The sequence below is a fragment of the Zootoca vivipara genome, chromosome 14, assembly GCF_965207765.1.
Source record: "Zootoca vivipara chromosome 14, rZooViv2.hap1.1, whole genome shotgun sequence".
In the NCBI taxonomy this organism is placed as follows: Eukaryota; Metazoa; Chordata; class Lepidosauria; order Squamata; family Lacertidae; genus Zootoca; species Zootoca vivipara.
The window spans coordinates 31,047,748-31,069,264 of record NC_142597.1 but is presented as its reverse complement, the minus strand read 5'-3'; the positions used below and the strand labels follow the sequence as shown (position 1 = coordinate 31,069,264).

Sequence of the window (21,517 nt, the reverse complement as noted above, 5' to 3'; positions counted from 1 at the left end):
GTACGTTTCCGAGCACAATTCAAAGTGTTGGTACTGACCTTTAAAGCCCTAAACGGCCTCAGTCCAGTATACCTGAAGGAGCGTCTCCACCTCCATCGTTCTGCCTGGACACTGAGGTCCAGTGCCGAGGGCCTTCTGGCAGTTCCCTCACTGCGAGAAGCCAAGTGACAGGGAACCAGGCAGAGGGCCTTCTCGGTAGTGGCACCCGTCCTGTGGAACGCCCTCCCACCAGATGTCAAAGAGAAAAACAGCTACCAGATTTTTAGAAGACATCTGAAGGCAGCCCTGTTTAGGGAGGCTTTTAATGTTTAATAGATTATTTTATTTTAATATTTCTGTTGGAAGCCGCCCAGATTGGCTGGGAAAACCCAGCCAGATGGGTGGGGTATAAATATATTATTATTATTATTATTATTATTATTATTATTATTATTATTATTATTATTATTATTATTCCAGTGAGGACTGAGCATGCTCAGTAAGCATGGAATGTTGAGTGTCAGTTGGAAAAGAAAACAAGGAAACTGGGAGAAGGGGTGGAACAGGATCAATCGAAGGGGGGCAGCTGTCTAGAACCCTGAAAAAGGAACAAAGCAGTGAGGGCATACTTGTGCATCCCTACAGATAACATCATCTGCCTTTTCTTTTCCTTTGCTGCCATCTTCCCTTTCGTTTCCTTCAGCAGCGGCATTCACCAGATTATGAGGCACAGCCTTCTGTCTTGGAGTAGCAGCTAGATAGTCCCACTGCAACACGCCATCTCAGTCAGATGAGAGCCTTTGACCCATGGCCTCTCGTGCTTCGGACGTATCAGCTTGGAAGAAGGAGAAGATAAGCTTCTGTGGGTCTGAGCGGGGCTGCCGATGACGCAGAGCTGAGACGCTGCAGTGCAAGATGAATTCTCATTACCAGAAACTTAAGCCTTGCTGGCATTTTACTTCCAGGAACTGAGGATGTGCTGGTCGCTCTGTGAAGCGCTCTAGAAAGGGACTCCGACAGGAACATTTGCCATTTAGTTTACCTTTTCTCCGGTGTGTGGTTTTGGCCGTGTTGTTGTCCGATGGATGTTTCCCATCTCCATTATCTGAGAAAACGTTCCCCTTGGTTAGGAACCGAAGCTCCTTTCCCCCTAGGCCTGCATGGGGTGGGGTGGGGACTCTTGGCAGCTCACTCCTCCATTCCACCAGTCCAGGATTTTCCTTGAGGCCTCCCACTGGTCTGTTGGGGATAGATTTTTACAGCAGGGGCATCCTCCACGGTGCCATCTGAGAAAAAGACGGACAATGATCCCACCAGGTTGCAAGGTGTATGTGTGTCACGTTTTCTGAAAGCTGAAATAGATTTTACTTGGGATTCCCAGAGACTTCCGGGTTAAGCGCGATTGCCAGCGGACGCAGGGGAATTTTCTCCTGTCCCTTGGGAGGGTTCGGGTGGGGGGGTGTCTGCAGAGCGCGCAGCCCCCCAAAACTTCAGGAAGAGCGTCCTGAAGCCGTGGAGACTTGGCGGCTGTCCATATTGATCTCCTTCCCCCCCCAATGGGATTCCCACCCATTGGCTATTTGTGCAGATTCACACTCCAGGCCTCGTGCAATTTATAATCCAGATCATGGAAGATTCTAAATTGCTAGCGATTGTGGCAGAGTTTTCCCTCTCACACTAGGATCATCATTTGAGAATTTAATGCCCAGATAGGCCTAAGCAGATGGGGAGACACCTGTGGTCGTCCAGGTCCCCCAGCAGCCACCATCTGAGATGATGGAGGAGACGGCCACTTGCCCTGCTGGTTGTGCTCTGCCTCCTTGGTCAGAGGCAGTAATGCACCTGAAAACCACTTTTCTGGAAAGGGAGGATGCTCAGGTCCTGCTTGTGGTCTTCCCAGAAGAGGCATCTTGCTGGCCACTGGGAGAACACGATGCTGGAGTAGATGCCAGCAGGGCACCTCTGAACTCCCTCTGAAGGAGGCAGCCATGGCCAGCAACTTGGATGGCTTTAAAAGAGGATTGGACAAATTCATGGAGGAGAAAGCTGTGGGTGGCTATGCTCAGCCTCCATGGTCAGAGGTAGTAATGCTTCTGGAAAGCAGTTGCTGGAAACCACAGGAGGGAAGAGTTGCGCTTGCGCTTGGGTCCGGCTTGCAGGTTTCCCATCCCACAGGCACCTCGTTGACCACCGGACTAGACAGGCCTTTGGTTTCATCCAGTAGGCTCATCGTATCTTCTTATGACTCCACCAACATTTGAACAGCCCACAGCCTCTGGGTAATTTTGGTCACAGTGACTTGGCAATCTGGGAGCCCTCGTCTCCTCAGAGTCTTTTCACATTCTTGCACTGGATCAGATCCTGAGGACCATTATAGTTCTCTTTGCCACTGGCCAGGATGTTTTAAGACATTTGAGGATTCTCACTTCATATCTTTTTACAGTCCTTGAAATTCCTCAGGTGTTTCCCTCAATTCAACTCCGCAAATCTCAGAATTTTGCATTCTGCAAAATTCAGCAACAACTTCACAGCTCTCTGTTCTTAATAGCTTCGTTTCCTACCTCACCAACCCTACCAGAACATGCGGGTGACATTTGGCAGGACCTATTCCATATATTTCTGGCTGCGTGATACGGACAGCCTTGCTGGGTGAGACCAAAGGCCTGCCTCAATGGGCTCTATCCTGTTTCCCATATGCTTCCAGGAAGCTCGCAAGCAGAGCAGGGCAAAACCTTCAAAGTATTTTCAGAACCGAGTGTTTTGATAAAATCCAGCGCCTTTCACATATTCCCACATCTTCGGGGGTAGTGAAGAAATCCCCCAAGCGTGTTGGTCAAGCGTGGGACTATAAAATAGGCCCAGAATTTCTCCTTAAATGAAAATTTCTTGTTCTGGAGAAATTTCATTTTTTTAAAAAAGGAACCAAGAAAGAGCTTCGATAAAGACATGGACGTGTGAGTTCTTGCGATGGTGGAGAGGGGGAGTTTGGCCCTCGTCCCTACATCCCACTGTGCCAAACAACTATGGCAGCCCCAAAGGGTCATGTGACCCTCTCCTCAGGTCTGCCTTATGTGAGCTGTCAAGCACTTCTGGCTGGGGAGGGGGCACAGTAGTGCCAGCTGGTACACCCAGCCTGAGGAGTGCGTCTCTTGTGTTGACGAGAAGCCTGTATTCCAGGCCAAGGGGTGTTTCAAAACTATAGACTAATGGTGTGACTCTCATTCTTGCATCTGATGTTCCTCTGCATGCTTTTTGGAAGTCATGCTCATCCTGTTCCCTCTGGGCCATTGAGTGGAGGGTGTCGGGGTTTGGATAAACTATGTTTTTATTTAAAAGAAAACTAATTTATTACATTAAAGTCTATTTTCACACGAATGGGAGACTGTTGCCATTAGACGCTTACTTCTTTTTATGCAGGGGTTTGCGGTGACCTAGTATGAGGCCGTGGATAAGGCAAATTCCAAGCTCGGGATCGTTAGGAAAGGAACCGAAGGGGAAACTGCTAATGTCATTATGTCATTATGGTGATACCTCACTTGGAATACTGAGTACAGTTCTGGTCGCCTCGCCTCAAAAAGGATATTGCAGAGTTGGAAAAGGCTCAGAAAGGAGCAACCAAAATGATCAAGGGAATAGAACGACTCCCCTATGAGGAATGGTTGCAGCGTCTGGGAGCTTTAGCGTGTCTGGGCCATTTAGAGAAAAGACAAGGGAGAGGTGACACGACAGAAGCTTATAAAATGATGCCTGGCAAGGAGAATGTGGGTAAAGAAAAGTTTTCCTTCCTTTTCTCAAAACACCGGAACTGAAGTTGATGAAGTTGAATGTTGGAAGGTTCAAGACAGAGAACAGGAAGGACATTTTCATGCAGCATAAGCTGTGGAACTCCTTCCCACAGGAGGCAATGACGGCCTCCCACTTGGATGGCTTTCAGAAAGGATTCGGCAAATTCATGGAGGAGAGGGCTATCCTTGGCTACTAGCCATGATGGCTCTGCTCTGCCTTCACAGCTGGAGGCAGCAATGCTTCTGAATACCAGTTGCTGGAAACCGCAGGGAGGTAGAGGGTTCTTGTGCTCGAATTATCTTTGCAGGTTCCCCACAAGCATCTGGTTGGCCAGTGTGGGAACAGGATGCTGGACTAGAAGGACCCTTGGCCTGATCCAGCAGGCTGTTCTCATGAGATGTTTTGGGGCTCACGTCCCTCCCCACACCTTTTTCATCCATAACCTCCGCCCCCCAACTCACTTCCTACTGGTTTGCAAGACTGGACTGCGGAGTCCGGTGCGGAAGGCTATTTCAAGAGAGAGGACGCTCACAATACAGTCTATGAGTTGGCAACAGAAAAGCTAGAAATTCCCCCATAGCTGCCAATTCCACCCACCCAGACAGAAATTCAGCAAGTTAAGAAAAGCCCGTCAATGATTTAAAAATAATTTATTGCTGTTCAAAACACTTCCCCATTCATTAGGCTAATGGCACTCTTAATATGGCTAGGGTGTGTGTGGAGGCAAAGCAGATCAACACCACTGCGAGGTCAGACACATTTATCATGGTTCGAATTCCGGAGATGCAGGCTGAGGGGAAGTTGCCTTGCATAACTCCTAACTGTAGCTGTAATTTCTCTTGTGGCCCAATTGACCGTTGCTTTGCAGGGAACTGAAAATTAAGTGTTGCAATTGCTATGAATCTCATGCATTTGCTCTGTCACGCTCATGATCCAACGGGACTGTTATGGTCTTCTCTGAACACCACTAACATCTCACGAGGGTTTCGGGAAGAGATCACTTCCACCTTTGCGGCGTGGGCCGGGCCAGGGGCTTTCCACCTGCAAAGGAAATGCCCTTGGAATGGAATGCCCTTGCATTTGAAGGTCAACACTGCATCTCTGAAACTGCTTTGTGTTCAGATCAGCAGTGGTGAACCCCCCCCCCCCACACTCTCACCTGTTTTGGTCAAGCCATGCAAATATGGTGTCAGGTGTGAAACGTATGAAGCTTTGGCTAGGCCCAAAGGAGGTAGGGTGGCAATCCCCAACTATCATCTAATTGATGGGGTTGGCAGAGCACAGTGCCTTTGCCCACGTTTCACTGATTGATTGATTGATTGATTAGATCTGTATTGCACCTTCTTCTCCAACAAGTTCAAAGTGGCGTGCATGTTTCTCACCCCTCCTCATTTAATCCCCACAACAACCCTGTTGTTGGCCAACAACAACTAGTTGGCCAGGCTGAGACGCAGTGGCTCGTCCAAGGGTCACGCAGTGAGCTTCATAGCTGAGTGGGGATTTGAACCCTGGTCTCCCAGGACCTAGTGCAACACTCCAACCACTGTGCCACACTGGCTATCCAAACTGTGTGGCCAAAAATGGGCCACCTCCACCTGGCATCATTGTGATGCCCGGTGATTGGCTGCTTGGGTGGCCTAATCAACCTGATCCACTTGGCCAGCAACTCATCCAGGTATCCACTCCAGTATTAGACTCTTATGTTACAGAGGAAAGGTGTTTTACTTCAGTGTCATTGCCGCGAGCGCCAGTAGTCAAGGGGGCTGACTGTTAAATGGTGCCATGATTTGGAAGAGCAAAGAATGTGTTCCATTGGTGCGCAATGGAAACAATGTTGAGGCTGAAGATCTGTGCTGTGAACTTATAGCAATAGCTTAATTCCAAGGATCATGCCACCACAAGGAGCACTTAATATTGCATATTATTATTATTATTTATTATTATTATTATTATTATTTATTATTATTATTATTATTATTATTATTATTATTATTATTATTATTATTACATATCTTCATATTACAGCAAAGAACTCCTGGATAATCCGCCTAATGTTTCTATTGCTCTAAGGATCCTTCTCACACTTCCAGTGCCAGTGGCAAGTGGTGAAAGGCATTTCTCAGAGCCCAAATGTGTAAAAACCTTACATACGCTCAGCAATGTTACTAAAGAGACTAGTTGGCTTGGCAACTATATTCAATGAACATGTCCAGGCATCAGCACGTGACAAAGACTGTCTCAAGGCAAATCTTTAAAACATGTAGTATAAACACAGACAACTGGGAAACACTGGCCTGCAAGCGCTCCGGTTGGAGAACAGCCTTTACCAAAGGTGTCATGGACTTTGAAGACACTCGAACTCAGACACTCGTTCAGCTTCCAAAAAAAAAGTTCGCAAACTGGAACACTTACTTCTGGGTTTGTGGCATTTGAGAGCCAAAACATCCGAGTCACAAGGCATTTGAGAACCAAGGTACGACTGTATTATAAAATCATATAAACAGGGCCAATAAACAATGGTATCATAAGACAAACAGGCAAAATTATAACAGCATAAATTAATATTTCCAATTTAACCAAGTACTGACCTCAAGGTCAGCAGGGTTGCCGGGCAGTGAAATGTAGATGGATTTGCTAGCATCCCCCATGTCTCTTCTCCTTACTGGCTGGCACAGACAACATTCAAGGTTCTCCAGGGTCTTAGTGACTAGATACTCTTCAAACTGAGTGAAAACTACTCAGCAGATGTCAGTACCTACCTTGAGGACAAAAACAGGTGATATGACACAGTTCCTTAAAACTCAAGACAAGTACCCGGGAAAAGCTAATCCTAATTGCAGGACACCAGACAAAATGGCAGGGTCAGTGGCGAATAAAGAGAGCTCTCAGAAAGAAGGAATTTAGGCTCAGCCAGTGTCACTCAAAACAGTTCTTATAGACACTTTGAAGGAATTAATGTCTCCCTTAGAAGCAGAGGTTCCAAAAATTGTTTTCCACCTGGTTGGGACATTGGAAATATCCCCCTACCAAGAAGGGGGGGGACGGGGACTGAAAAGCATGTAAGACACACAAATTTGAGATTATGGAGGTGTTATGTACTAAGCTTAGATCCTAGAACAATAGGCAAGTAGGATCGTAGAATGCAACAACTGATTGGCCTGCAGGAAACAACCAATCAGGCCCCAGGAGGGAAGCAGAATCAGCCAATCAGACGGGACTCATTGTGTAAATCTCTCTCTCTATATATAAATGGTGAAGGTGCATGTGTGTTATTCCCCACTTTTCTCCCACAAACAATTACCCGATCGTCCTGAAATTTGGCCACAACCTCAAACTCACATGTGAGCAGGTCATCATGCACTTACACTGACCAGCTGACACACCTAAGACAGGTATAAACCTGGATTTGTGGTCCAAAAAATTGCGCCCTCCAGTGGACACTCAATGAATAACGGACAAACATACTCCCACAATCCCTCCAACAGAGAGCAAACCGCTCGGAGACCAAGCCACTCCTCAGGGAACCAAGCCCGCCTCGGAGATCGCACATCCGAGACCAGGCCACTCTCCAGGGACCCGTGCCCACCCAGGAGATCACGTACCACGATCACCTCCCCCCGACCAAGCCCACTCCAGACACACACCCAGCCCACGGATTGCGCCCCTGCTGATTCCGCCGCCTCGCACAACGTCCTCCCACCCCAACAAGCCCACTCTGCACCCCCACCCACCCCACGGATTCCACCCCCGCCAATCCCAACGTATCCCGGGGACCACCCCTACGATCCCGACACCTCAGGCCTACCTCACCCTACCACCTCAGGCCTAAGCCACTCTTAGGCCTCTGCACTGTCCCCGAGCAACTCCAGACACACCCCCACCCCACGGATCGCGCCCCCGGCGATTCGCCCACCTCCACGACGTCCTCCCACCCCAAACAAGCCAACTCCCCCCTCCGTATTACCCTCAATCGGTGGGGGGGGCAAATAGGGGTCAGGGATAGGTAAACCCTTCCCAGGTTGGGGTGGGTTTCAGGGGTCAAAATGGAGGACACGGATAGGTAAGTCCTTCCCTGATTGGGATGGGGGGTCTGTCAATAGGTGACAGGGATAACTAAGACCTTCCCTGGGATGAGTGTGGGGAGACACAGGTATCCCCCTATCTAAACATAACACAGGGGGGACTCTGACGGTCTGGGGAATCTGAAGGGGGACTCTGACCTGCCATTTAACAAACAATGCCACAGAAAGGCATGGCCAGCTAGTAATGTATATAAAAGCCTGAGGTTTGGGGGGCATTTCATTCACTGTTTTACAAGCTGCAATAAAGAGCATGAAGTCACTACAGGAGTCCGAGTATATTTCAGGAGGGTCGAAGGAGGGCAGGGCAGCGACACTGCTGCATTTGGTTTAAATTGTTGATCTGCATGCTTGAGTTTTCTGTGCAAGATCTGGACAGGGTACACTGGGCTATAGCACTGTATCTCCAAGCACCAACCCCTGTGGGATATAGTTACAGTGGTACCTCGGGTTACAGACACTTCAGGTTACAGACTCCGCTAACCCAGAAATAGTACCTCGGGTTAAGAACTTTACCTCAGGATGAGAACAGAAATCGTGCTCCGGTGGCGCGGTGGCAGCGGGAGGCCCCATTAGCTAAAGTGGTACCTCAGGTTAAGAACGGTTTCAGGTACATAGAGAAAGGTGACCAGCACATCTTCAAAGCAATGATACTAGCAGGAAAGGCAACAATAGTTTTAGGTTGGAAGGTCTGGACTAATTATTTGTTTGAATTTATTCAGTCAGACATCGTGGCAGTAACGTCACAGGAAATAACACGGAAGGCCAAGTCTACTATAACATGGAAGGCCAAGTCTACTATGATAAGGACCAGATGGAACTCCTATCTTCAATGGATAACAACTACAGTACTGGACCAGAAGACATTCAGTGGAAATTAAAGACATTGTGCCTGTGGCTGAGGACAACTGTTTGAACCCTTCCAATAGATTATGGGGGGGGGAGGGAAAGGAAAGGAAAAATGGTACGGGAAATTAAAAATCGGAAGGAGAGAATATAATGTATGTAAAAATTCTCGTACTTCAATAAAAATCTTTTAAAAAGAAAGAAAGAACGGTTTCAGGTTAAGAACGGACCTCCAGAACGAATTAAGTTCTTAACCTGAAGTAGCACTGTATATGCTTTCATAGATACAGCATATATATATTTTAAAAGGATGGTATATGGAGATTGCAAAGGGGGCTTGAAGACGAATCACACAGCAACCAGCCAAGGAAGATTCTACAAGATCTTACACCAGAAATTCTAGGAAATGATGGGAATTGCATCTCAAAATAAGTAAGCTTCAGGCTGCTTACTTGGGCTTTTCCCATTTTGTCTGGTATTTCTCTACTCTGGTATTTCACTTCCAATATTAATTTCTCTTCAGTTAATGAAAGGAGCCTTGTAGAAAGGAACACAGTGGTACCTCAGTTTAAGTACACAATTGGTTGTTCTGGAAGTCTGTACTTAACCTGAAGCAAACTTTCCCATTGAAAGTAATGGAAACTGGATTAATCCATTCCAGATGGTCCGCGGAGTACTTAAACTGAAGCGTCCTTAACCTGAAGCGAACTTTCCAATTGAAAGTAATGGAAAGTGGATTAATCCATTCCAGACGAGTCCACAGAGTACTCAACCTGAAGTGTACTTAACCCGAAGTATGAGTGTAATTGGTTCTGGAAGTCCGTACTTAACCTGAAGCGTACTTAACCTGAAGCGAACTTTCCCATTGAAAGTACTGGAAAGTGGATTAATCCGCTGCAGACGGGTCCGCGGAGTACTTAAACTGAAAGTACTCAAACCGAGGTGTACTTAAACCGAGGTATGACTGCATAGAGTATCAGGAAAACAATATGGTAGATGTTGCCAGGATAACCCTCTGTATAACCCTATGAGGGCCATCTTCAGGAGAGTTTGTATTAAAGAAAAAATATTGTAAAATAGTCATATCAAAGATCAGGCACAGGTACAGGAACGGACTATTTTTGATCTTACCAAAATGTACAAGGTTACTTACTGGCTCTCAACCATCTATAAGGAACTGGAATGTAAGAGGAGGGAATTAAAAGCCCTAGAGGTGAATCCATAGAATTGTAGGCTTGGAAGGGACCATGAGGGTCATCTAGTCCAACCCCCTGAAATGCAGGAATCTTTAGTCCAATGTGTGGGCTCAAACCCACAACCCTGAGATTAAGATTCTCATGCTCTACCGACTGAGCTTTCCTTTTGGTTTCAACCGTGGTTAATTTATTGCATATAAAATAGTGTTCCAGATTTGGTAGGAAGGGTTCTTAATTGATGGCTAACAGAATATGTAAACAGGAAAATACATCTAGAACTCAATTCCAGGCGGCGAAGCCTGCAATTATAATGCAAGCACTTTCCCTCTTTTGAAAGCTTCTCACAGACAGCTATCGAAACCCAACAGAGCATCATGTACCCCTGCTGCAATCATCAATCAAACTCAGCAATTAGTTCTGGGGAGCAGTGAGGCAACACCCCAATTCCTGAGGCCCCAAACGATTGGGAGCAACCCTTTGGCCACAGACTGGCTTCCCCCACAGCTGGGCAGAGTTTGAAATCTGCATTCCTGGAACTGCATGGTGCAATACAGTAATCAGAGCATCTCAAGGGGGTGGGGCATAGAAGGGGGTGTGGCCTTTCCCTCCACCAATCCAGCTCCTGTGGACAGTTCCTCCTGCAAACCGAGGGGTGTGTCTGGGTATAAAAGTGTTGATGTCCAAGCCACCGGTGAGCAGATGCGTCAAAGATGGCAGGTGAGTGGTCCTTACCCTTCCAAATGCTTTCTGGTCCTAAATTCTAGGCGAGTCAGAAAACTAATCTATTTAAATGATAATGCCTTTCTAAATGTTAGTCTGCTTTTGCTCTTTCGGGTGGGGGGTGGGTGGGACTGAAATGTTGGAGCAGGTGACACTTTCAGAGGTATGTTGATAAAGAAACAATCATGCACTGAAGGAAACTGCTCTTGAAACAATTTTTTTCTCCAAGGTGCCCAGCTGCTCCTTGTTCTCCTGGGATGCCTGGTGGCCACAAAACCTCTCCAAGCAACAGATCTTCCTCTCCGTGGTAAGGCCCTCACTTCTCTTTTTGATATTGCTTTTAAAAATAATTATATTTGGAGAGTGTTCTGGGTTTTGTTAACCCACCTATACTCCCCCCCCCCACCTTAACAGGACCAGATCAAGACATTCTGATGCCCTAAACTATTTCAAGGTTAAGAGGCCCCCATAGCAGTATCTTTTAAAGTGCATTATTGGAACAGAAAGCCCAATGAAAAATAGAACATTTATATTTGCATAGACAAGCAACAATCTCACTGGAATACTCATCTTGCAATAATCCCATTTGCATTTGAGAGGATTTTAAATTACAGTACCTGGAGGTTTCTTGCTTAGCATGTAGCAGTCTAGACAAAGATTCCATAAAGAATACCTGCAGGAATTATTTGCTAGAAGGGATGTGGAAGCTGTAAAAAGGCATCTAGATTTTCTACATTCTATCCCATTGTAAAAACTGAGCTCAGAAAGAATAGAGAAATATTTGCCTGAGATTACTTCCCCTTTGCTTCACACGGCATTTAAGGTTCCAGACCATCAAAATTAACTTTCTGGATGGACGATACAAAAATATCCCTAGAGAACAGTGATTCCGCATCTTCGGGTGCCAGTCAGTTGAGGATACCAAACATTATATGCTATCTTGTAAGCTGTATGAAAATCCAAGGGCTAAATACTTAAAGAAATTCCTTGACTCTCTTCCTCCTGTCACCCTCAGTGACATCAACAAAATCACGTATCTGCTGTCTTGCTCTGTCAAACCAGTCATGCTCAATGCAGCAAAGTTTGCAATAAAAACCTCCCAACTCAAGAAAGTCCTTGAGTCCACCTTTGTGCACTGAGATAAGAGTCACCCATGTATACATGCTCTACATATTACAAGGATTTTATCACAAATGTTTTAATTTGTTTCTGAGATTCTTTGTTTACCTCTTTTCTTCTTTTTCTGTTTTTTGGCTATAATCTGTATTTGATTGACCAATAAAATTTGTTTGTTGTTATCTGTTTGTTACTACTACTACTAATAATAATAATAATAAATAATAATAATAATTTATTAATACTCCGCTCATCTGACTGGGTTTCCCCAGCCACTCTGGGTGGCTTCCAACATTAAAATACAATAATCTATTACACACTTAAAGCTTCCCTTAAAATCTGTGTCATTTCTGCAGAGATTTAAATCCAACAACAAATATTTCTGCAGCCCTTAGGTGTACAGTGGTACCTCGGGTTACGAACGCGATCCGTTCCAGGTTGCAGTTCGTAACCCGAAAAGTTCGCAACCCGAAAAGGGCCCGAACCGCCGCTTTGCGCATGCGCAAAGTGCTACTTTCGCGCTTTGTGCATGCGCAAAGGCGCGCGGCGCTTCTGCGCACGTGCATGCAACGAAAATACTTCCGGGTTTGCGAAGTTCGTAACCCGGGTTGTTCGTAACCCGAGGTGTTCGCAACCCGAGGTACGACTGTATATATATACGGTGTGTGTGTATATATATATATATATATATATATATATATATATATGTCATATCAGAATGGTAAAGTTTGGTTTAGAGTATGTTTTTCTTTTAAAAATAGCAATTGCATAAACTTGAAATTTAGCAGCGAAACAAAAAACTGTGTTTCAGACCCCTTGTAATCTGAGACCTCAATTGGAAGTTTTCATAATTTGTGCAATAAATTCAGCACTGCTCCCAAACAGCCCGAAACATTCTTCAGAATAGCCAGGGATAAATCTGTCAACAGAAGGATTTCAGTTGCTTCAAGGAAACCTTCAGATTTCCCGTGTGTTGCAACCTGTAGCTGCCAGAAGGTCCATAATTCAACCTGTTTCTGAACGATGGATGTGTGCAAATACTTGCTGCATCAGTCCTGCTCCCCTGCCCCCCCCCCCAATAATAATCCAGAAATTTTGCCAAGTTTCCTCAGGGGACTTTTTTGTCGCTGGAGACTTTGCAAAGAACGGGATAGAATCTTAGAACATTTTGCTGTTAGAGGCAAACCTACTGTACATAGTTGAAAACGACCCATGAAATGAAACACAAAAACATCCTTTGAAATTCCCACTTCTCTGAGTTTTGCAATGCAATTCCTCAATGCCCTCTCTCACTGGATCTCCCCTCCTGCCCGGCAGCAGACCTTTTGCATCAGCTACTCCTCTGCCGTTTGAGTTCTCTTTCCCTCCCCACCCGCCATGGAAACAATTGCAACCTTCTGAAATTGTTCTAAGCTGTGCATTCTGTACTATATTTGCTTACGGGACCCGCCTAGCAGCATGTTACAGTCTGCCAGAGGGATGAGTCCTTCGAATCCTCTCCAAAATCTTCTGTGGCTTAGCTGCTGTCCTTAACTGGAAGTTTGCTTTGCATCCTGCCTATGCAGCATCCAAGCCACCGGAGAACTGTCATTCTGTAATGAAGTTCTGGGGACCTGTATAACATAGAAATGTCTTGCTGAACTACAGTTCCCAAGATTCTCTGGGAGAAAGCCATGTCTAAAATGGCCAACTTTTAACTGGACCCAGCTCCTGTACTTTGATTGGGTTAGCAGGCGATGTTACTTCTCTTTGCGCAGGGAGAAGCATCGCCTGCTGATTTCTGTCTATCAGGCTGCTGTTAAACTCCTTGGAGAAGACAAAGACATTTTTTTTCCTGGTCAGCTGTCGACCCTGTCAGCATAGAACACCTCTGCTCAGAGAGCTACGCTGATTGCTGATCTGTTCCCAAGTCAAGTCCAAGGTGTTGCCATTAGTATGTGTGAGGGACAAGGGATACAGGGAAGTCCCTCCCATCTTAAGTTCCAGCCCATCCCCAAGCGCTGGAGAGAGTAAGGAGAGCTCTGCCTCCAGCGGAGAGTCAGGAAGTGGTGTCCGAGGCTCAGGCAAGGTTGTGGAGCCCAGGCCGCAGGTGGGACAGGAAGTTGGACGCACGGGGGGGAGGCCAATCCCCCCAACTCCCGAATTGCGACGCAAACGTAGGGGGAAGAGGTTGGGTCTGCCAAAGCTGTGGTGCTGGAAGAAAACGCGCCAATCGCCATTCGGGAGTTCTGACACCTCACCTTAAGGATGCATTTTTACTGCTCTGAACACTGTAAATAATCAGCACTTAATAAAAGCCTTAAAAGACCATGCTGGAGTCGTTACTCTAGAGTAGCCATACCAGGCCCTCTGACAGCAACTCCCGAATCTTTTTTTGGCTACTTTGGAGTGCAGCGATGAGCGCTCAAGAGGCTGAGCATTGGAGGCTGGAGGCCGAAGCAGCGAAGCAGGAGCTGCAGAACCTCACAGCGCACGCACAGCAGCAATTGCATGCCGCTCAGGAGGAAGCGCGAGGGGCGCAGGAGGAGCTGAACAAGCTGGTGGACCAGGTGAGGACAAAAGAGGAGACTGAGAAACAGCTAAGGGTGATGGTATTGGACCTGCAGAAAAAGTTGGAAGAGGAGAAAGCCGCTAGAGGTGGGGGGGGCGCCCCAGCCGCAGCTAGTCCAAGTGAGAAGGGGACAGAGCCTAGTCACCAAGTTCAGCGGCGACCCGAGGGAGTACCTAGGATTCGAGACAGAAATAAATTATGCGCTGGAATTGCATGCAGCAGAATTCCCAGATGACGCGCACAGAGTCTCCTTTATCATAGAGCATTTGACGGGGGCCGCCCGGGAATGGGTAAGACCGCTCATCGCGCAAAAAAATCCTTGCATGAAGAACGCAAAATTATTTCTAGAAGCCTTAAAAATAATGTACGCTAGCGACAGTGAAATGGAGGCCACTAAACAGGAGCTTCATAACTTAACACAAGGAAAATCGACAGTTAGGGACTACTGGGCGAGATTCACCATGCTGGTGCACAAACTGGGGTGGGATCTGCAAAGTGAGCCAGTGAAATCAGCCTTCTACCTGGGTTTGCACGCAGACGTTAAGGATGAGCTGGCAAGAGGTCCTAGACCGCAGACTATGGATCAGTTAAGCAAAGCGGCGCTAGCGGTGGGGGTGAGACAGGAATCCAGATGGTATGGCAAACAAGCGACGCGCGCAGCAAAACCTTGGTTCCCACGCTCCCAGGACAGACCACATCACCAAACCCCACCCCAGGGACCGCCCCCAGACCCGCCCAGACCAAGCCCAGAGCCGGAACCGATGGAGATCGGGGGAGCGCGCGCGGGGGCTTTTCAAACCCCGGCGGCGCCAAGACGCAAGGAGGGAAGAGGCGGGAATTGCTTTCTCTGCAACTCCCCCCGGCATCGCGTCAGAGACTGCCCTCATCGCAGAGAGTGGCAAGGAAAGGCGGGAACGGTTGTACCTTCCCCCGCTGACGCAGCACCACAGCAGGGAAACGAGACAGCCTGGCTGCAGGAGACAAGGGGCAGCAGCCAGGCACAGTCAGCAGACAACAGCCCCAGCCCGCCCACCCGCACAGAGAGGAGCAGAGCCAGCCCACCCCTCCCAGAGCAGGAGTGGTTCTAGAAGTCACGCTAACGCTCCCAAATGGCTATCCCCTGACAGTCCTCGCCTTAATTGACAGTGGTGCCTCAGCCAACTTCTTCTCGAGAAACTTTGCAGAAGAGCACCAGATCCAACTTCTGCAGCTGGATTTTCCCCTGCACGTGGCCACCATTGACGGCAGAGAGTTGCTGGGAGGGGCCATCACTCATCAAACCCCCCCCCATGAGAATGACGGTGGGAAGGCACTCAGAGACACTGGCTTTCAACGTCACAACCATCTCAGACCCCCCCATCGTTTTGGGAATGAGCTGGCTGGCGCGCCACGACCCCTCCATAAGTTGGCACCAGAGATGCATCACGTTTGGGTCGGACTTTTGTCTGGAACATTGCATGCAGCACCAACCAGGGGAGGGGCCTCCGATAGCCACGGTGGCCACCATGCATGTCAAAGGGGGTGAGGCGATACCCAAGCCGTACTGGGACCTGCAGGAGGTCTTCAGCGAAGCGGAGTCCGACCACCTACCCCCACACAGGCCTTTTGACTGCCAGATCAACCTGGTGCCAGGGGCAACGATACCCCCAGCCAAGCTGTACGCCATGTCAGATCAGGAACTGGAGGATCTGCGCGCTTTCATCGACAAGAACCTCAAGCGGGGGTTCATCAGAGAAAGCAAGGCAGCAGGGGGCAGCCCGGTCTTCTGGGTGGACAAGAAAGACACGCAACAGCGCCGTCTTGTGGTGGATTTTAGACGACTGAATTCAGTGACAGAGCCAGTGGCTTTCCCCATGCCCAGAGTGGATGATCTCCTGACAGCGGCACGCAGGGGCAAGATTTTCACCAAGCTAGACCTGAGGGGGGCGTACAACTTGATCAGGATCCGGGAGGGCGATGAATGGAAAACCACGATGTTCACGCCTCTGGGCTCTTTTGAATATCTGGTGATGCCCTTCGGGTTGCAAGGGGGCTCAGCATGCTTCCAGGCCTTCATGCACCACGTCCTGGGGTCCCTCCTCTTCAAGAACTGCTTGGTCTTCCTAGATGACATCCTTATCTATTCCAATGACCCAGTGCAGCATGTGAAGGATGTCAGGGAGGTGTTGCAGCGCCTGAAGGACAACCACCTGTATGTGAAGCTGGAGAAGTGCAAGTTTCACACCAAAGAAGTGGACTTCCTGGGCTACAAGCTGTCAGACAAGGGGCTGGCGATGGACAAGGACAAGGTGCAGGCCATCCTGGACTGGCACAGCCCCAGGACGCACAAAGATGCCCAACGCCTACTAGGCTTCGCTAACTTCTACAGGAAGTTCATCAAGAACTTCTCTCGTGTCACGGCTCCTATCACCGACTGCCTGAGAGGCAAGCAGAAGTTCCGGTGGACACCAGAGGCGCAAGCAGCGTTCGAAAGCCTCAAGAGGGTATTCGCTTCAGACCAGCACCTGTTCCACGTGGTGCAGGATGCGCCCCTACGCCTGGAGACAGATGCTTCGGACAAGGCTCTGGGAGCGATTCTGTTGCAACTGGACGCCAACAGAGAGTGGAGACCCTGTGCCTTCTTCTCCAGGAAGCTGACCCAGCCAGAACGCAACTACACAGTGTTTGATAGGGAACTTCTCGCGATCCACGCTGCGTTCCAGCACTGGCGACACTTCCTGGTGGGCGCCAAGCACCCCATCCAGGTGTGTACAGACCACAAGAACCTGGAGTTCTGGAGAACTGCCAGGGTGCTCAACCAGCGGCAGATACGGTGGGCAGAGTTCTTCTCGAACTTCAACTTCTCCATCCACTACATCCCGGGGGAGCAGAATGTCAGGGCGGATGCCCTCTCCCGCAAGCCAGAGTACATGGAGGAGGAGTTGCCACCAGCACCCAGGCACATTTTCCCCCCATCAGCATGGTCATGCGGAGCAGCAGTGGTGAGCGAGGCAGAACTCACAGCACTGACAGCAGCTGATGAATTTGCCACCCACATCTTCAGAGAACTGAGAGGGGGGAGGGAGCAGGCCAAAGACTTTGAGGAAAGGAGGGGTTTGCTTTTTTACAGGGGAGCCCTGTACCTGCCAACCAAACAGCTGAGAGGTAAGGCCCTCAAGCAGATGCACGACAACCCAACGGCGGGTCATTTCGGAAGGGACAAAACCACTCACCTAGTCATGAGACACTTCTGGTGGCCAGGGGTGCGGGAGGATGTTCGGGATTATGTAAGGGGATGTGACACCTGCCAGCGAGCAAAGGTGGTCAGAGCGCCACCAGCAGGTTTGCTGGAGCCATTAGCCACACCGCACAGGCCGTGGGAAGTAGTGTCCATGGACTTCATCACAGACCTGCCGTCGTCCAGGGGCAAGACCGCAGTGTTGGTGGTGGTGGACCTCATGTCCAAAATGTGCCACTTTATACCGTGTGCCAGGGCGGTCTCGGCAGAAGAGACGGCCAAACTGTTTGTTGACCACGTATTCAGACTGCATGGATTGCCTTTAAGAGTTATTTCAGATCGTGGCCGCCAATTTGTTTCCAGTTTCTGGCGGCGGCTAATGAACCTCCTGCAGGTGGAGGTCAGTTTGTCGACGGCTCGGCACCCGCAGACCAATGGACAGGCGGAGCGGGTCAACGCCATTCTGCAGCAGTACCTGAGATGTTACGTCAGCCAGAGGCAAACGGACTGGGTGGATCGCCTGCCACTGGCAGAATTTGCCTACAACAATGCGGTGCACGTCTCCACAGGGGTGTCGCCCTTTAAGGCCAACTACGGGCGCGACCTCAGATCTTTCCCGGAGAGGGAGGGGGAGGAGGAGGAAGAGGGCCCACAGGCAGAGGATTGGGCAGAGGACCTGGAGACGGTGCACCAGCAGCTCAGAGAACACTTGGAGAGGGCCAAGGAAGCGTACAAGAAGGGGGCAGATCGCCACAGGCGACCGGGAGAGGTCATCAGGGTGGGGGACAAGGTTTGGTTATCCTCGGAAGGTCTTCCCACCAGGGGGCGATGCAAAAAGTTAGCACCCAGGAGGTTGGGCCCCTTCACGGTCACGCAACAGGTCAACCCGGTAGCCTTCAGGCTAGCACTGCCGGAGGACATGAGAGTGCACCCAGTGTTTCATAGATCACTGCTGTCGCCGTACAGGGAAAGTACCAGGTTCAGGGACAGCGATCAGCCTCCAGAGGGAGGGGGGGAGACGGGAGACGCCCGACAGCTCAATGAGGCAACTGAGATTTTAGACTCAAGGAGAGGGGTGAGAGGGCTGGAGTACCTGATAGCATGGGAGGACACTCCGCCGTCCCACAATGAGTGGATACCGGCCACGGAAGTACCTGAGGAATTTTTAGTGGAAGAGTTCCACGCCCTGTTCCCCCACAGGCCCAAGCCCTGGCACATGGAAAGGGAGGGAGAGGGGGAGGGGCAGGAGGAAGGGATAGCAGGCAGCAGCTCTCCATGGAGATGGGAAGCGGAATTTGAGGACACGGAAGAAGAGGTGTGGGTTTCACCGAGGTCGACGACGTCAGAGGCAGGAGAGGACTGGCAGAACATTTTTACTCCCACCAGCTCTGACGCCACTGACTTCTTGGGATTCCAGTCTTCTCAGGGGGAAGGAGAAAGATCGCAGGATTGGGGGGAAATTTTTACACCCACAGGCTCGGATGCCACAGACTTCTTGGGGTTTCACTCGTCCCCAGCAAGCAGAGAGCCACTAGGGAGGGGGGGAGAGGAGCCTGGGAGGGGGGTGGATGTGAGGGACAAGGGATACAGGGAAGTCCCTCCCATCTTAAGTTCCAGCCCATCCCCAAGCGCTGGAGAGAGTAAGGAGAGCTCTGCCTCCAGCGGAGAGTCAGGAAGTGATGTCCGAGGCTCAGGCAAGGTTGTGGAGCCCAGGCCGCAGGTGGGACAGGAAGTTGGACGCACGGGGGGGGGGGAGGCCAATCCCCCCAACTCCCGAATTGCGACGCAAACGTAGGGGGAAGAGGTTGGGTCTGCCAAAGCTGTGGTGCTGGAAGAAAACGCGCCAATCGCCATTCGGGAGTTCTGACACCTCACCTTAAGGATGCATTTTTACTGCTCTGAACACTGTAAATAATCAGCACTTAATAAAAGCCTTAAAAGACCATGCTGGAGTCGTTACTCTAGAGTAGCCATACCAGGCCCTCTGACAGTATGTGAAGTACATTCTTACAAAGGCAGAATGGGAATTACGTGGCCCTTGTACAGTGAAGTTGCCTGCCTGTTTTCAATAGGCAGGGAGTTCCAAAGTGTAGAGGTGCTGCCACACTAAAAGATCGAATTCTTACATGGAGGCGCAGGTCAATTCTGTGTCCAGGGCAGCTGTTTATCAGCTCCATCTGGTATGCAGGTTGAGCCCCTACCTGCCCGTGGACTGTCTCGCCAGTCATGCTCTAGTTATCTCATGCTTGGACTACTGCAATGCGCTCTATGTGGGGCTACCTTTGAAGGTGACCCGGAAACTACAATTAATCCAGAATGCGGCAGCTAGACTGGTGACTGGGAGCGGCCGCTGAGACCACATAACACCGGTCCTGAAAGACCAACATTGGCTCCCAGAACGTTTCGGAGCACAATTCAAAGTGTGGGTGCTGACCTTTAAAGCCCTAAATGGCCTCAGCCCAGTATACCTGAAGGAGCATCTCCACCTCCATTGTTCTACCCAGACACTGAGGTCCAGCGCCAAGGGCCTTCGGGCAGTTCCTTCACTGCAAGAAGCCAAGTTACAGGGAACCAGGCAGAGGGCCTTCTCGGTAGTGGCACCCACCCTGTGGAACGCCCTCCCACCAGAGGTCAAAGAGAACAACAATTACCAGACCTTTAGAAGGCATCTTAAGGCAGCCCTGTTTAGGGGAGCTTTTAATGCTTGGTGGATTTCTGTATTTTAATGTTTTGTTGGAAGCCACCCAGAGTGGCTGGGGGAACCCAGCCAGATGGGCGGGGTATAAATAATAAATTATTATTATTATTATTATTATTATTATTATTATTATTATTATTATTATTACAAATGCAGTACAGGTATTATGTGTCACCTGTAACCGTGCCAGTTCCGGAGATCAAAGCGCTTGAGTGAGCATATGTAGGGTATGGCAATTTGCAGGTAAGCTGGTCCCAAAAGCTTTATCCATGTACAGTGGTACCTTGGTTCTCGAATGGCTTAGTCGCCGAACAACAAAGGCTTCTGAACACTGCAAACCTGGACGTAAGCTTTCCAGTTTGCGAACGTTTTTTGGAAACTGAATGTCCGATGCGGCTTCTAATTGACAGCAGGAAGCTCCTGCAGCCAATCAGAAGTCACGCCTTGGTTTTTGAACGGTTTTGAAAGTTGAACAGACTCCCGGAATGGATTAAGTTTGAGAACCAAGGTACCAATGTATACTAATAGGACCACCTTGAACTCTGCCTGGTATCAAATTGGCAACCAGTACAGGAGGACCATGCAGAACCGGGGGCAGCTGGGTACATTTGCCCTGGGCCTCAGAGGGCTATGTTGATCAGGGGCCCCCGCCAGGGCCTGCCAGACTTACAGAGTCATGCCAAGGACAAGACTTCCGGCCCCAGGCCTCAGACAAGCCCTGCACGGGTAGATCTCTGAGCCCAGGTATTACATGCTGACACTATCTCACTCCTGTTAGCAATTGTGCTGCTGCTTTTTGTTTTAAGTGGGAGGTGCAAATGACACCCCTTGGTTTTAACTGGAGACATTTGAAGCAAGATTCTCCTCTTGGACAAACCCAGATGAAGGGATGCTCTCTCTCTCTCTCTTGTTGCAGCCATTGGGAAGATTCTGGACACCTCAGACCTTCTGAGGAGTGTAGAAGAAGCAAAACAGCTGGTCGATGATGCCTACAAACGCACCCAGCAACGGTGAGAGCTGCGTCTCCTCCCTTCTCCATACAGCCACAGTGGGTTTAGCTGTGACTCCTGCATAGCAGGGGGGTGGATTGGATGACCCTTATTGGTCCCTTCCAACTCTACAACTCTATGATTCTGCGTTCCACAGGACGGTGCCGATTTACATGAGAAGGACCTAGGTGTGGCCACGATAGCAATGCTCATAACGCCGCTGTCCATGAGCAAACTGGGTGCCTAAGGCTGCCAGCTCTTTTCCTGGCCCCTGCTCCTGTGCATTTAACAGCAATGGTGGCAAAGTGCTTGTCCTTTACTCCATACTGCAAAAAGTTTC

General features: G+C 49.2%; 2 protein-coding genes across 2 annotated transcripts in view; both read left to right on the top strand.

Annotated features, from left to right (window-relative positions):
* TSPOAP1 (TSPO associated protein 1) overlaps positions 1-3,522 on the top strand; it is a 55,179-nt gene extending 51,657 nt beyond the window's left edge. The window contains exon 33 of the mRNA XM_088657761.1: positions 683-3,522. The gene's annotated coding sequence lies outside the window, so the exon portion shown is untranslated. The remainder of the gene's footprint in view (positions 1-682) is intronic.
* A 7,030-nt stretch (positions 3,523-10,552) lies between these two features.
* The window catches only part of LOC118097172 (eosinophil peroxidase-like), a 30,839-nt gene continuing 19,874 nt past the window's right edge, over positions 10,553-21,517 (top strand). The window contains exons 1-3 of the mRNA XM_035139861.3: positions 10,553-10,603; positions 10,836-10,913; positions 21,105-21,198. Coding sequence (XP_034995752.3) covers positions 10,597-10,603; positions 10,836-10,913; positions 21,105-21,198 — 179 coding nt within the window. The 5' untranslated portion in view covers positions 10,553-10,596. The remainder of the gene's footprint in view (positions 10,604-10,835; positions 10,914-21,104; positions 21,199-21,517) is intronic.